Source organism: Argopecten irradians, chromosome 7 (assembly GCF_041381155.1).
Source record: "Argopecten irradians isolate NY chromosome 7, Ai_NY, whole genome shotgun sequence".
In the NCBI taxonomy this organism is placed as follows: domain Eukaryota; kingdom Metazoa; phylum Mollusca; class Bivalvia; order Pectinida; family Pectinidae; genus Argopecten; species Argopecten irradians.
The window spans coordinates 42,585,439-42,600,346 of record NC_091140.1 but is presented as its reverse complement, the minus strand read 5'-3'; the positions used below and the strand labels follow the sequence as shown (position 1 = coordinate 42,600,346).

At 37.5% G+C, this 14,908-nt stretch overlaps 2 protein-coding genes across 2 annotated transcripts; both read left to right on the top strand.

Annotated features, from left to right (window-relative positions):
• Nucleotides 1-278: 278 nt before the first annotated feature.
• LOC138328506 (uncharacterized) lies at nucleotides 279-5,806 on the top strand. Its single transcript, XM_069275341.1, has 7 exons — nucleotides 279-903; nucleotides 1,312-1,476; nucleotides 2,071-2,234; nucleotides 2,689-2,799; nucleotides 3,852-3,987; nucleotides 4,991-5,188; nucleotides 5,516-5,806. The coding sequence occupies exons 1-7, from the start codon at nucleotides 354-356 to the stop codon at nucleotides 5,761-5,763; spliced, it is 1,572 nt and encodes a 523-aa protein (XP_069131442.1). The 5' UTR covers nucleotides 279-353; the 3' UTR covers nucleotides 5,764-5,806.
• Nucleotides 5,807-7,916: 2,110 nt separating this feature from the next.
• Nucleotides 7,917-14,610, top strand: LOC138328505 (uncharacterized). The gene is made up of 7 exons (XM_069275339.1): nucleotides 7,917-8,519; nucleotides 9,155-9,307; nucleotides 9,427-9,590; nucleotides 10,057-10,173; nucleotides 10,968-11,106; nucleotides 12,827-13,027; nucleotides 14,278-14,610. The coding sequence occupies exons 1-7, from the start codon at nucleotides 7,994-7,996 to the stop codon at nucleotides 14,523-14,525; spliced, it is 1,548 nt and encodes a 515-aa protein (XP_069131440.1). The 5' UTR covers nucleotides 7,917-7,993; the 3' UTR covers nucleotides 14,526-14,610.
• The last annotated feature ends 298 nt before the right edge of the window (nucleotides 14,611-14,908 follow it).

The window sequence follows — 14,908 nt, the reverse complement described above, 5'->3', positions numbered from 1 at the left end:
ACATTCTACAAATATATCTCAAGTGGTAGATTTCGTTGATAAGTTCGATGCCCATGTGGGCCTTTTGGCAGGAACTGGCTCTGAGGTCGGCACATTTACCTCCGGGAACTCTTTAGAATGCCATATTTCAAATCGAGACATTTTTACAAAGATAAAGCACGTGTGTCAATGTGTATGATATAGATTGGTGTCTCATCATAGGGCTCTAACGATCCAGATAAACATGACTATGTGTGTTAATGTTATCTCTTACCTCCGCTGTGTCGCAGACACATTCTTATCTTCAAACTAGGTGACCGATTACCTATCCTGTAAGACTTAGGTTAGCGGTGCCGCAAACGATCATAATCAAAATGGCGACTGTACAGAGTGCGGCGTTGGTACTGCTGTTGACGTTAAACATTGTCACATCCGACTTTACCCCGGGATGTAGTTTTTATAGTGGACAGTGTGTTTACAAGGTCCAGCTTGGACAACAGGGACAGTGTGATGCTGTCCAGCAAGCGTCTAGTCCTGCTTCGGGATCAAGTAGTCAGTTAAGCGGAGGCGACTGCACGTGCAACGACGTTACGCTTGCCAAGAACGACCTTTCGACTCTTCAGGGCACAGTGTCACAGCTTCAACAAGCGGTCGCGCAGCTCTATAAGCAACTGAACTTGACGAAAACGGAACTCGCCCAGACTACTCAACAAGTTGCCGGAGAAACCGCGAGCCATGCTGACTTGATATCCACATTGCACCAGAAGGAAGTAGCCCTGAACCAGACGGACCATGAACTAGCCACCGTCCTCAACACCGCAGGCGCAGAAATCAAGAATCTGCGGGAGCAACTCCAGAATGCTACACGGGATCTCAACATCTGTCAAGGAGTCGTCAATCCTAGTGGCCATAGCGCTGTACCAGGTAAGTTATAATTTGTAAAATATGAGTCAAACTAATCCATCTTGAAATCTAGAGGCCTCGTATAACCTGCTTGCAGATCAAAATTCAGGGAGTGTACCGATTGTTCAATTACTGTATAACATGACCATATGAGGTGCGCTGCTCGGTGTCTTTGAAGTTTGATTCAGTGAGGTAGTACTGAAGAGTAGGCAAATTAATCTACAACGAACTTGACCCACATCCATGCTTTATCAAACTAAACCAAATCCAATATGAGACACGTTATATTGCCTAGCACCAAAAGGAATTGCAATGTTACTCAAATTAGATTTTTTTAATATTTCGAATTCAATAACCTGGTTATATTACATTTACGCTTCTAGTTATATTTATGGAATGTTATATTTGTTCGTAATTGTGTGTTTCCAGCGCTAAGCGGCGAGTACACGACGTTCTACTGTCCCTTCCAGGATAGCCACATTTGTGGTTTCCTTCAGGAATCCGGAGACGATGGCAACTGGCTCTTCAACAGAAACTCCAATCTACACTCTCAAACTGGACCGCAAACTGACCATACCTACGGGACACCGTCAGGTAAACGCTTTATAACTCACTTTCCGTCAAACCTCGGCAGACTTCGGCATCCTAGGAAAACTATTCGGGCGTTTCCGTCATGGAAAACCATAGTCCTTTTGTGTCACATCCTTTGGAAACAGAATTTCCGATAGATCTCATCTTGCCATACACAACATCTAAGAGGAGTGAGTAATACGTCAGTTTGGAGATACCAAAACGATGTGGGTAAAGTTACCCTTTCCGGTTCCTGTGACGTCACAATCACCAGATGGTGGAACAAATGGACGGTAAATCGTACTTTAGCCGCGTCATTTTGGTGTCTTGAAACACCCGTGTTGATGTTAGAAATGGCGGAAATAGGTGTGATATCGATTAGATCACATTCCCAGATTGCCTAGGATACACAAACCTGTCGGGTCGAAATGGACATTTGTACAATAAAATCCAGCTAGTTTGCAGAACGAACTTTCACAAAATTACAAAAATCTGCAGTTTAATCAGGTCCAAGTTCATGGAGATTATAAAAACAATTCTATGATTCCTGAGTATGAATTTACCAAACTATTTGCAAATTCATGTCTTTTCTGCTATTAGATATTTTGATTTTTCCAGGTTCATTCATGTTGATGGACGCCAAGACTCTCGGTCAATCTTCCAGCCACTATACCTATATCCGCTTGGCCTCGCCAACTCTCAAACGCTCAGACAACTACTGTATCAAGTTTTGGTATAACATGTACGGCGTAGACGTAAAGGCTTTAAACGTGTATGCAAAGGTAAGATTAAAGTTGTAACAATCACACCAAAAAGCAATCTAATTAAAATTAGAATTGTAATTACGATACTTCACGTTACGCTCCAATAAAATAATTCTAACAAAACAATAAAATAATTCTAACAAAATCCTGTTAGGGGTCACCTCAGCATGACCCCTATGGTTAGCCAATCAGCGTGGCGTTTATGAAATCTTCGGCGTGGTTGATTCACTCGGAGCATATTTAAACGGCTACTAGTTATATATAGTATGTCCCGATGTTCTGATTCCAGGCATTGGGTCATGCTGAGGTGACCCCGAAGGAGGAGTTGATAGATCTTATATTGGTCCAGGAGCATATGCACCAAAACGAGATTGGTCTTGAGAGTATGAACTTATCTTTTATATTGTGGAAAACAACTCTGGGAAAGATTGGTTTCGTTTTAACTGATTTAGTTTTTTCGTTTATTTACAAGATACATGGTGGATTAGGAAACCCAATTTTCAGTCGAACCGGTAACCTCGGAAAGGAGTGGCATCTAGCGGAAATAGATCTCAACAGCGAGTACACTGCCAATGATTTTAACGTAAGTTGTGAAGAAAAGGAGTATTGTGAAGGAAAGTACGGCATCTGTATAGTAGTTTTCCAGATAAATACACACAGCATGTGTCTTATATCAGTATATTCGCGTATTACATTATAATTAAATTTTACTTGTTACGAGCATTTTCATTGGCTTAAAAATTTACTTTATAAGCCCACAAAGGAAAAAAAATTCGTCCCGTTTGTGACGTTGCTTCTCATTGACTGAAATGACGGCGTAATGATTTCATAGACAAAGGAGTTCCAAAATGAATTTTGAGTATTGAAGAGATTATCTTTTGTAAATTGAATTATAAGGATTAATTTGAATATATTTTTTATGTTATGGAGATATAACACAAAAATCTGAGTGTACTCTCATCATAATCCGCTTCGTGGTTTATTTAGATTACAATCAGATTTTTGTGTTATATCTCCATAACATGAAAAATCTATTCAAGTTAATCCTTAAGTAATTTGCCCTTGCGGGTAGGTATTAGCTGTGACGTCATGTTTTTTTCATCCGTTTTTTAGAAAAAAACGTCGTGAATTTCGCTCATAAAATAATGACGTCACAATCGATACATGCCCGAAAGAGAGGTATTTTTCAGTAACTCTGTAACATGCAAAGACGAAATTTATTCTTTCTTGTTCATTGAATTATCTCCCCTTTCCAGGTAGCTAGATGTAAGCTAATTCTTGAGAAAAGATACAGCCTTCCTTAGAAATTCGTATGATGTGAAAAATAATTTCATTATTATGTTTATGCAAAGTTGCATCTTACTTGTTTAAAAATGTTTTATTAGTTCAACGACAAAGGATCAATTCACAACAAGAATACTGAAATTGCGTATTACATGAAGTTATCGAAAAGCAATTTCCAAACTTTGCTAGTGTTTGATCTTTTTCCTCTTTCATGAGCTGAAAATGTCAATTGACTTAATGACACTAAAATATAATCAAACACGCCAGTAAAGGTGTTAATATTTTATATTAACAAATGCATTTATTTCATTCAATTAAAAATATCGTGTTTAATCTCCATTTTATTTACAGATTGTGTTCGAAGCGACCACGTCTGCATACCACTCGTATTCTTATTCTGGCAGTGGTAGCAGCCATTACGTCTACCATAACGAGAACGGAAACATCGCCATCGACGATTTCTACGCTTACAACACCACGTGTAACAGTACGTATATTATACCATTCTGATATACCAGATTTAATTCCCTTCGTTAATACCCCATCAGTAGTGTAGACAAATCGCAATCAATCGCGACATCTCGGAGCAATTTTTGACAATCTACGGAAATTATTCGGAACATAGTGGTATGGTATCTGATTACGGTAATCTAGTGTTGTCTTTGAGTATAGGTTCCCGAGGGGGAGGAAAATACAATAATAAAAATTAAATACAACATACAGTTTCAAAATATCCAAATTGAGCGCATATACGCTTGAATCCATCTTCGATATTGTTTATTGCCTACATGACGTTACCAATTGCATCTCATCTCATCTCATCTCATCTCATCAAGTAGAGCCCTTATTTCATATTATATATGCTCTGATTTTCCTCTATTCTTATTGGCTTATACATGGTCTTACAGAGTTCAATATAGCGCATATAGATTCTTTACTACCATTTTAGAAACATCGTGTCAATACTCCTTCTGTGAGGTAATTACCTACACGTTAAGTTCTTCAGGGTGACGTCCTATAGCCATCGTTTTTCTTTTTAATTTTCATATAAATCGGATTATTCTTTTACATTTATCAAAAGAACTACATATATATTTTATACACGCTCATTTTTGAGGAATAAGGAATGATGATAAGAATCTAAAATATTGACCCCGGGCTACGCCCTCGGTCATTAAACAATTTTAACAATCTCGGTCATATCTATATACAAAAGTTGTGTTCTTCATTGTGGCGTACTATAGCCATTGTCCTTCTCGTAATAATCAAGCACATTAAATAATTCTTATGACATCTTTAAAAGAAACTACGCATCTAAAATTTAAAAAATTAAGACATTTAATTAGGTCAATATGACGTTACACCGTCCTGGTAAAATCTAAAATAATGGATTCGGACTTCGCCCTCGGTCACTATTAGATTCTATCAGGATGTTATAACACCATATTTACCTTATAGATTCATAATGGATTTTTTTTTCATTTTGCCAGGCATACCGTCATGTCCGCCCTCGTCCTACAAACGGGTGGTCGGCAATGTGACGTCATGTGTGAGCTTCCATTCAACGCCTCAAAGCTGGTACATGGCAAATGAGGAGTGTAAAAAAGAGTCAGCGCATGCGCATTTGATGACTATCAAAGATAGACAAACACAGAACTATCTTCTTCAACTCATCCAAAACGATATCGGTAAGAACCTATTGACAAAGAGGTGATTTCAGATTTGTTATTTTTCTTTCCCAGAATTAGTTTAATTTATTTGATTTGGAGTTTCCAGCTCATGTTCTAGAAAATATTTCGACAACTAGAACTGATGAGTTTTACTCCAGGCTAACGTATTTTTACATTGTGACACAGTGACGAATTTACTTTGATCATCAATCTATATAGACAACATGTCCATTAACCTTCTCAACTTGTGTCCACATTTAAGGCATTCTCATATTCTTATTATCAGGAAAGATAAGAGTAAAAGTGCTGTTTATAAGCCAATTATTGTTATTTTATTACCAACAGGTCTAACAGCCGCCGGCCAGAATGGCTACTACATCTCGGCCTCAGACGAGAAGTCAGAGGGGAACTATGTTTGGACCGACACCGGTACTGCCTACAACGTGAACTTCACGCGCTGGCACCCCGGGCAGCCTAACGACGTCGGTAGCAACCAGGACTGCGTCCTCATGGAGTACCCGGCGGCCGACTTCGACTGGGGCGACGTCGACTGCCAAACCAAACATCCATACATTTGTCAAATCGAGTTTTAACTTGTACCACGATTCATACAAATAAATGTGATGTTTTGAAGAACTTTGTATTTATGTTATATTTCCTTCTCATACACATATTCATATATATGTGATAGTTTTCTGGTTTTTGTTTATTTGTTGTTTTTTATGTCCTATTAATAGACAACATAATCTAAGGTCATGTAAAATTAAGGAGAGGAGAAAAGTCGGAGTACCGCCCCCAGAAAAAACCACACCGACCGACATTAATATGTACATAAAAACGTCGGATTCGAACTCGAAACTGAAAGCTTGATAACTAGTGATGATAAATACAACCATCCGGCCACAGCGACCTCTGAACTATGATTTTATGTCATGAAGTGGACTATAAAACTTAAATGTTATTGTTTACATGTAAATAAATGTCATTAAAGTTAATTGAAATCCTAATCACACTGCTAAATGATGACAAAATATTTTCAAGCTACAGTAAACGTTATTTCTTGACTGTCGTTTTCAATGTTGACCCCTTGTAATTACATTCGTATCTTAAAACATTGTAATTCAAGTAGAGCGTTAAAATACCAGCTGCGTGATCGTAAAAGGTGACTAAATTTGGATTTCATTATCTTTTCTCTTCTTCATAATTCTGGGTTCTGTCCCCTGGCCAGTACACACCATAGTATTTTTGCTCATGCTAAGCGTTCAGCAAAAATGTAGTGGTACGACTGGTTTGGCCGTTGCCAGTGTCATGTGACCGGGTAGGGTGTGCTGTTTGGTGTATTTGTCTTTAATGGCACTATAAAAAGAAAAAGAGTCCTATTAAAACAAACAGATACAACGCAAATATACCGCAGCCTCCCAAAACATAAGACGTTCATGCTCCCAGCATAACGCTTACATACCACATGGGAAGCCACTCTTAAATGACCTTAGCTGTTAAAAGGGAAAAAAAACCAATTAACCAAGCAATCCTTTACTGTTAGTATATGATACATTAATTATGTGTATTTAAGTAATATCTATAAAGTGATCTAGCCATATTGCAATAATACCTTTTCAAGCCGTTGCTTTAAAGTTGTATTTCTTGTAATTTTCACCATCACAAACTCTCAAAAAACATATAATGTGTGAATATGTATGCTTATAAATGATGGTTCAGATCCATGAAAGCACCCATATACTATTGACATAGCGGTAAATGTCGCTTGAAATATCACACATTTTGAAAGGGCCGCCACAGTCAACTCTATGTTTCAAACTTTTGGGTAAAATCGGAAAACCGAGTTGTATCACGTGACCGACATCGGCGATACCCGTATAGATCGGAACCCCGCGAGCCGTATCACATGGTCAATATCGGCAATACCCGTAAAGATCTGAATAGATCGGGACAATTCGGATACTTCCGAGCTATTTTAAACGTGCACACGTTAAGAATCAATATCTTAATTTAATTGTTTAATAACTCGCGAATACGGACTTTACAAAAGCCGGTAAATATCGAAAGTTTAAGAATAATAGAGGCGGAGAAAAATATGTAGAATACTTGAGATACATTTCTATGCAAAAGTTACAACAAGTCACAGACCATACAACTTTAAATATCCACCGACCACTGTATTGAAATATAACAACAGACTTACCTGTAATGACACTAGAAAGAAACAACATTTAACTTACTCAATATGAGCATATTTTGTTGTTTTGACGGTATCAAAGACTCTAGTTTGTGACATGTACATTCTGTAATATAAGTATTAAAACCTATCTTAGAGAGATAGTAATATGTGGTTGCTTTATCATCTTCACAAAAATTTGACTGTAGATGTCAGTGATTGATGTAAACATTAGTCTGAATAAAAAAAATCTAAGACATTTACTTTTGAAAGCTATACAATTTGTGAAAGGTGTACAATTATTATTAATAATAACCGTCAAACAAAGAAATAGTTGATACCTGCAGCTAACGCTACATGTAGCTTTTGAAAAAAGAGTGTAAACTGGGTTGTGTTCTCTCCAGTATTTCGAAATATTTATAATAACTAGCTCGTTTTGTGTATTAGACTTCGAGGCTTACTTAAAACTGGAACAGACCTAACCTAAGAACTAAAATGTCTTATCTCTGAGGTATCTGGAACTAGTTCACTTTTGAATCCAGTCTACGTCATAGAGATATTACTGCCTATGATAAGACAATCTTTCATATCAATACCTCAAGGACAGACGTCCCTTAAGAGATAATTGTCAGAACGCCTGCTCTATAATGTATGGGAGATATTTCTTTCGTGTTTTCTGTGTCCTTACGCTGTCATCATCTCCAGTTGTTATAGGTGACCAGTCTTGTGCCTTTTCTGGACAATGTGAGTATAATGTGGTTGTCGGCCATTGCGCAAATGCGGCTAACACTCGCTCTGCGCGCGACGCCGGATGTTCCTGTTCAGACATAAACACCATCGAAGCTGGTGTTGATGCTCTCTCCTCTACAGTTCGTCAAATTCAACATGAGTTCGAATCTGTTGCTGCAGAATTATCAAAAAGTGTTGCTGAATTACAGGCAAAAAAGTTAACACTACAAAAACTTCAGAATGAGAAGCCTTCATTGCAAATACAGATAGAAAATACTGTTTCGTCATTGAACACGTCAAAGTCACGATTGGAGCGGGAAAAGGATTTGGGTGCAAGGGAAAAAGCAAGACTTCAGTCGGCCCTGTCATTGACAAATGCATCGCTCTCTACCTGCAAGACATCACTGAAAATGATCCAGGCTAATGGGAACACTTCAGCATCAGGTAACCATAGCAACGTGGGGATAACATTAAACCTTGATACACGTATTGTATGTCGTAAGCTAATAAGATCATACAATATCTAAATATTACTAAAATACTACAACTTATCCGACATTATAATAATTTCTTTAAAGGCCCACTGCCCACTACCTTTCTTTGAAATTTTGCGGCTAGCAAAATAAAAAGGTTTCTTAAAAACACCAGTAATATCAGAAAATATACACCGATGTCCTAAGATGAGGTTACAACACCAAACATATGCAAGATTCCCAGCGTAATATATGATGACACTGGAGAGTCATTTCGCTGTTTTGGTATCTGGCGCAGTGATAGTCAACCACAGCGCGGTATTTAGGACGACGACGGGAAACATAAGACGACCCGCGTTATGAAAATTAACATTTTATTCCTTTTAATCAAATTGTTCAGAAGGTGATGATACGTGTAGTATTAACGGTAAGTTAGTAACTTTTGCGACTCTACAAAATTATCGATATCGTTTTACAAATCTTAAAAATTAAAAGCCGTTTCGGAAACGAAGTGGGCCTTTAATGCATGATGGGTCACACATTTTATTGTTTGTATTTACATACATGTACCTCCTTCACGAGTATCTGCTTGAATTTTGATTACAGGGGCAGACACTCACCTGATATATTGCGGGTTTGAGGACAGCAATCTCTGTGGGTTTAAACAAGTGAGCTCTTCAGCAAGTTGGTCACGTGGGACTGGCAGTGTCTCTCACACCACTGGTCCTCTGAGTGACCATACCTATGGGTCAGTTACAGGTAAGGTTGTTGACCATTGCAGTTGTGAATCTACGGTGAACGAAATGAAACCCACACAATGAAGATGGAGAAAAAATTGTTTGGTGAATTTTGAAAAAAACAAACTTTTTTGATTGCAGGGCATTATATGTATTTGGATGCAGAGCATGTGTCCGGTTATTCCAACACTAAGCGAGTCGTACAGATGACGTCACCGCTACTAACGCCCTCTACCGGTTACTGCCTAAGGTTCTGGTACAACATGTATGGATCCGATATTGAGACTCTTAATGTATACGCCAAGGTATAATATATATACAAAGGGTCATATTTATGCCTAATCGGGGTCATATTTTTACATAATCATGGCTACACACGCAAAACTATAATTAATAATTTTGAACATGTACGTCACAATATAAGGAAAAAAAAAAAAATCTGTTTAGGGTTACATTGGCAAAAACAAATAGGGTCGGTAGGTCGGGAGGATTTTTCTTTTTCTTTTATTAGTGTCTTTCACTTTAAAATAATGGCCGGAACCGGAGTTTGAGATCGAAATCCCGACTTTTAATCTTTTTCTTAGAAAAATGAAAAAAAGAATTAAAAAAAAATAGGGTCGGATAAAAAATTAGGGTCGGTCGGGTAACCCTAAACAGACATATTTTTTTGCCTACCAAAGCCAATTTATCTACATAACTATTGCCATTCATTATTAGGCCCAATTGTTAAATATTCATATCAATTCATTGAAAACATTGATTTCTGATCAGATACAAGGCGGAAGTGGTCTTGGATACCCCGTGTACGTACACACGGGGCAGGTAGACCGCGATTGGCATATGGCGGAGGTCTCGCTCGATTCGGAGTATACGTCGCATTCGTTCAACGTAAGTATATATTTCTTTTTTTTTTCTGATTTCTTTCTTTGCTGAATAAAATTGAAGTTACTCTTTATAAGCCATAAACTAACTGTTAACTTTTTACACTGTTAACAAGTTATACTGTATTTGTTAATTGTGTAAAAGGGATGGACAAATAGTAAACCATTGAAGTACATTTGTACATCTTTATATGTTTAAAATATTTTAATTGTTTGAAATATCTTTAATGTTTGGAATATTTTTGTGTGCGAAATATTTGTTTTCAACTCTATTATTTTACATAATGGGCAAACTGGCCTATTCTACGTGAGTGATACATATGAGCAAGAAAGTTCGTGATTTTTAAATAAACAATTGGAAGTTTTTTGCAGAAAATATATAGATATAAAGACTAATTCTTATGTGTCTAGAGATCAAGGTTACATCGAGGTAACTTCAGCTATACACAGCGCTTTGCCTCATTACTTTCGTCATGACGTTTCCAACGGCGTCTTCGAGATTATGTATGGCCTTACTTATCAGATGGTCGAGAAATGAAAAATAATATTAGAAGTAGATGAAGTACAATAACTAAAATAGGACGAGTATCTTCCATTAAAAAGTTTTGTGGAACGCTAACAGTGTTTCAACATGTGTAATTTTACGCCATATCTCTGACACTTCTGGTGCCAAAGACATACGTACAATGCTTTTCTATGAAAGGGAGGTAATAATGACTTAACAAATAATAAGGTGCCTTGTCAACATCAATCTAAACATACTTTATGATTATAGTGACCATGTCATGTTTTCTTTTTAAGTTTTTATTTGAGGCTACTACGCATGCTCACAGATCGTCACATTACAGCAGTGGCCATACTTACACAACAGTATCCGGGAAAGATGGCGACATCGCTATTGATGACGTCTACATCTACAACTCTTCCTGTCGACACAACGGTAAGCGGTGACGTCATAACGTAAGGTACATATACGTAATATAACAGTATAACCTGTCAAAACCGACCTATTGATGTGTAATCCGAATCCTTGTCTTTTAAATGTATGGTAATTTACTTCTTCATTACCAGGTGTAGATTATAAGACTCCTTCATATGTGGATATGAAGGAAAGGGATATTCTAACAGAGGGTCACAAAATGTAGTAAAACCCGAGGCTTGCCAAGGGGTTTGCAACATTTTGTGATCCCGAGGGTAGAATATCCCTATCCTTCATATATATCCACTTATGAAAGAGTATTTTTCTTCATACCTCGACGTTTTATTGCAATTTTACAACAATACTATCCCCCCCATTTTGAAATAAATTACGTGATATTTTCAACACAAATTCCGTTGTTTGCATCTTTTAAAGTAAAACAAGTCAAGTTTCTGAAAAAAAAAGTTAAAATCTAACCGAGGAAATAGAAATTTTGTTGACGTCGTGACTTCATGGGGTTTTATTGCATGGGAAGCCATGCACTACAGCCTCAGGCGACATGAGTGTATTGCCCAAGATCAGCCAGTATTACACCCGTAGGTATGAAAGAAATTAAAATCAGTACAAAGCGGAAATCTGCATATACCGGTCATATATGCTGTTCCGAATGACAGTCTGTTCAATCAAGTTATATTGTGATACATAGATAATTTCACATTTAAGTAGCTGTACATGAATTCGTATTATCGGTTTACTGAATCACGATAGCTATGATGACGTCTACATCTACAACTCTTTATGTCGTCACAATAATAAGTATTCACCTCATAACGTATCTCAAAAATAATAATACAATGTAACCTGTCAAAATCGGCCCATTCATATTTAATCTGGATCCCCTGTCTATTACGGCTGCTTTTATTGTAATTTTCTTCTTAATTATTGATGATAAAACCTGTACAATCCGGAAACCTGCATATAGCGACCATACATGCTTGTCCGTATGACAGTCGATTTCAGTTATATTGTGAAAATCCCAATTCAAGATCGTACGAAAGGCGACTACATGTCAGTTTTATGACCCTACCTTTTTTCTTTCTGATTGCAATTGATCTTTATATCCAATACTTTAACCTGGCTAGCCAGACTTCCCTTGCACGGCAGACGGTTCACGTTTAACATGGAATGAAGATAAGAATGTAATTCATTGTTTTAGGTAGAGACTCCCGGATATGTTTTTTTGTGTGTTTAAGTGTCGGTGGGAGTGTGCTTCAGTGAAGTAACACTATAAGTTTCGTGAATTTCATCAGTTCTTCGTCATCATAAGAATTGTATCAAGAGTGGGACTGACGAATTTATCGACTGTCAAACTCTACTCACATCCTTTATTGACCAATCAATGAATTTGCCTATCGTCCTCCGCGACTAGACCTACTGTTACTATTGGCTCATGAAACCAGAAAGGCATTTATCATGAAAAACATCCTTAAATACCACAAATAGCTGAGATGATGTTATAACAACCATTTGTACCGCCTTTGCATACAGAGTTATCTACCTTGCAGATAGGTATTCATTGTGAAGTCATTATTTTGTGAGCGAAATTCACGTCGAAATTTACGTCATTTTCTTCGCTCGCAAACACATGACGTCACAATCATTATAATTATATAATTACCTACCCACAAGGGTAGATAACTATGTACATTGCAAAATAAATAACTTTCTTTGTTTGTTTTAGATCAGTCGAGCTGTCCTGCTGGGTCACATATCTATCATGGCGGATCTAACACTTCCGCCTGCTATATGGTTCACGTACTTCCGGCCACGTGGTATGATGCCGCCAAAGCATGCAAAGAAGAATCAGGATCAGCCCATCTGGTGTCAATCAACAGCGCCGAGGAGCAGACCTACCTGATGCGTGTTATAAACGCAGACACAGGTAAGTAAATCCCATGTACATGTTAGGAGACAATATTTTTTATTCTAGCATCAATATGTTTCTTGCATGGAATTATTGGACCATCGAAAGTGAAATGTTGCTTTAATTATTAGAATGTTATTACTAATTTTGCCGGCGTTCATGATGCTACACGGAAGTTTAATGTTTCTTTTATGGTTTTATATATCCCTTTTGTTGGATTAGTTACTGAGTTTTTTTTTTTTAAAGTTTAATGTCAATGAAACAGAAAATGCTTACTTGTTTGTTTGTTTGATTAATTAACGTCCTATCAACAGCTATGGTCATGTAAGGACGGCCTCCCATGTATGCGGTGTGTTGCGTGTATGTTGTGCTAAGATTGCGGTATATTCATGTTGTGTCTTCTTGTAAAGTGAAATTATTGCCCTTTTTATAGTGCTATATCACAGAAGCATGCCGCCGAAGCAACACACCCCACTCGGTCACATTATACTGACAACGGGCGAACCAGTCGTTCCACTCCCTGTATGCTGAACGCTAAGCAGGAGCAGAAACTACCGCTTTTATAGACTTTGGTGTGTCTCGGTCAGGGGACAGAACCAGAGCCTTCGTCACAGGGGCGAACGCTCAAATGCTTACACTTCCAGATACATGAAATACATTATCTAATACAAGGTATTTTTCCGCGTTTACTCACAAAGTGATGTCTTGTTTAAAATATCTGCAGTTATTAAATCAATTTTAGGTAACCTTCACTGTAATATCGGCGGTTTCATCACTTGTATTGTATTCGCCCTTAAATGTATCATTATATGTAACTCTATCGGCAGCATACCATTCACGTTTTCACTTGCAATTATAAGGTCATATTCAGACAGGACTTTTGGAGATGATAGCCAACATTTTACAACAAAAATGAGTTACGAAGTTCGTGTGTTCCTCAAGGAAAATTAGGCTTCTTAACACGTAATGTTAACCTTATAGTTCCTTAACTGAAGTCATAAGTACTCACGGAGCAGTTAAACTGTTTAGCATGCCATAACAAAGACGCATTAATACGTAAAGCGTAAATAATTTGTGAGAACCTGATTGCAACTGGATCCGGATGAATCCGTGAAAACATATCGTTATGAAACTGTTTCTGTAGTCAATGCTTTCCCGCAAAACTGTCATCATGAAAACAGTTCTCACAACATATCCTCTAAATCTCTACATGAGTAGTGTATGTTTGATTGTCTTGGATTTTTGAAATATTATTTTATCAATGTCAGGACTGAAGGCAGTCGGTCAGAACGGGTTTTACACTAGTGGTAATGATGAGCGATTGGAGGGCACGTTCGAATGGACAGATCGCGGTTCACATCTTCCTGTGACGTATACAGACTGGCATCCGGGTCAGCCCAATAATGTCGGGGGTGATCAGGATTGTCTACTCATGCAGTACGCTGATAGTAACTATGAGTGGGGCGACGTCGGATGCAACGAGAAACACCCCTTCATATGTGAGATTAATTTGTAGACAAAAACATTCAAGATCATGTTGTTCTTGTTTGTATTGTTCTGTTCTTCGTTACACACAATAAAGTATTTTATTATCAGAAGAACGTTTTGCTGTTTTGAAATAGGTTGTGACTTTCTGAGCAAGTTATACATACACAATTTCCGAAAAATGACCTGGAGAAATCTTGGTCTGAAATTGACACATGGATTGAAAATGGAATCTTAACTGAAATTGACCAGGATTTCTGGTCAATTTCTGGTCAATATTTTGTTAGAAAATTTAGCGTGCTATTAGAAGAAAAACAATCAAACAGAAGAGGATTAGAAGAAATATGAAGCTGACCTAAAGAAGGTATGCTAACACACCTTTAGGAGACGAAGTAAAAGTGATTTTAAAGTGAA

Bases quoted from the DNA above. Each gene is read 5' to 3' on its own strand.
- LOC138328506 (XM_069275341.1), top strand. From the start codon at position 354: ATGGCGACTGTACAGAGTGCGGCGTTGGTACTGCTGTTGACGTTAAAC. The intron at 2,800-3,851 runs GTAAGTTGTGAA...TTTTATTTACAG, and splicing joins ACACTGCCAATGATTTTAAC to ATTGTGTTCGAAGCGACCAC. The intron at 5,189-5,515 runs GTAAGAACCTAT...TATTACCAACAG, and splicing joins ACTCATCCAAAACGATATCG to GTCTAACAGCCGCCGGCCAG.
- LOC138328505 (XM_069275339.1), top strand. From the start codon at position 7,994: ATGTATGGGAGATATTTCTTTCGTGTTTTCTGTGTCCTTACGCTGTCA. The intron at 8,520-9,154 runs GTAACCATAGCA...TTTTGATTACAG, and splicing joins TGGGAACACTTCAGCATCAG to GGGCAGACACTCACCTGATA. The intron at 11,107-12,826 runs GTAAGCGGTGAC...TGTTTGTTTTAG, and splicing joins CTCTTCCTGTCGACACAACG to ATCAGTCGAGCTGTCCTGCT.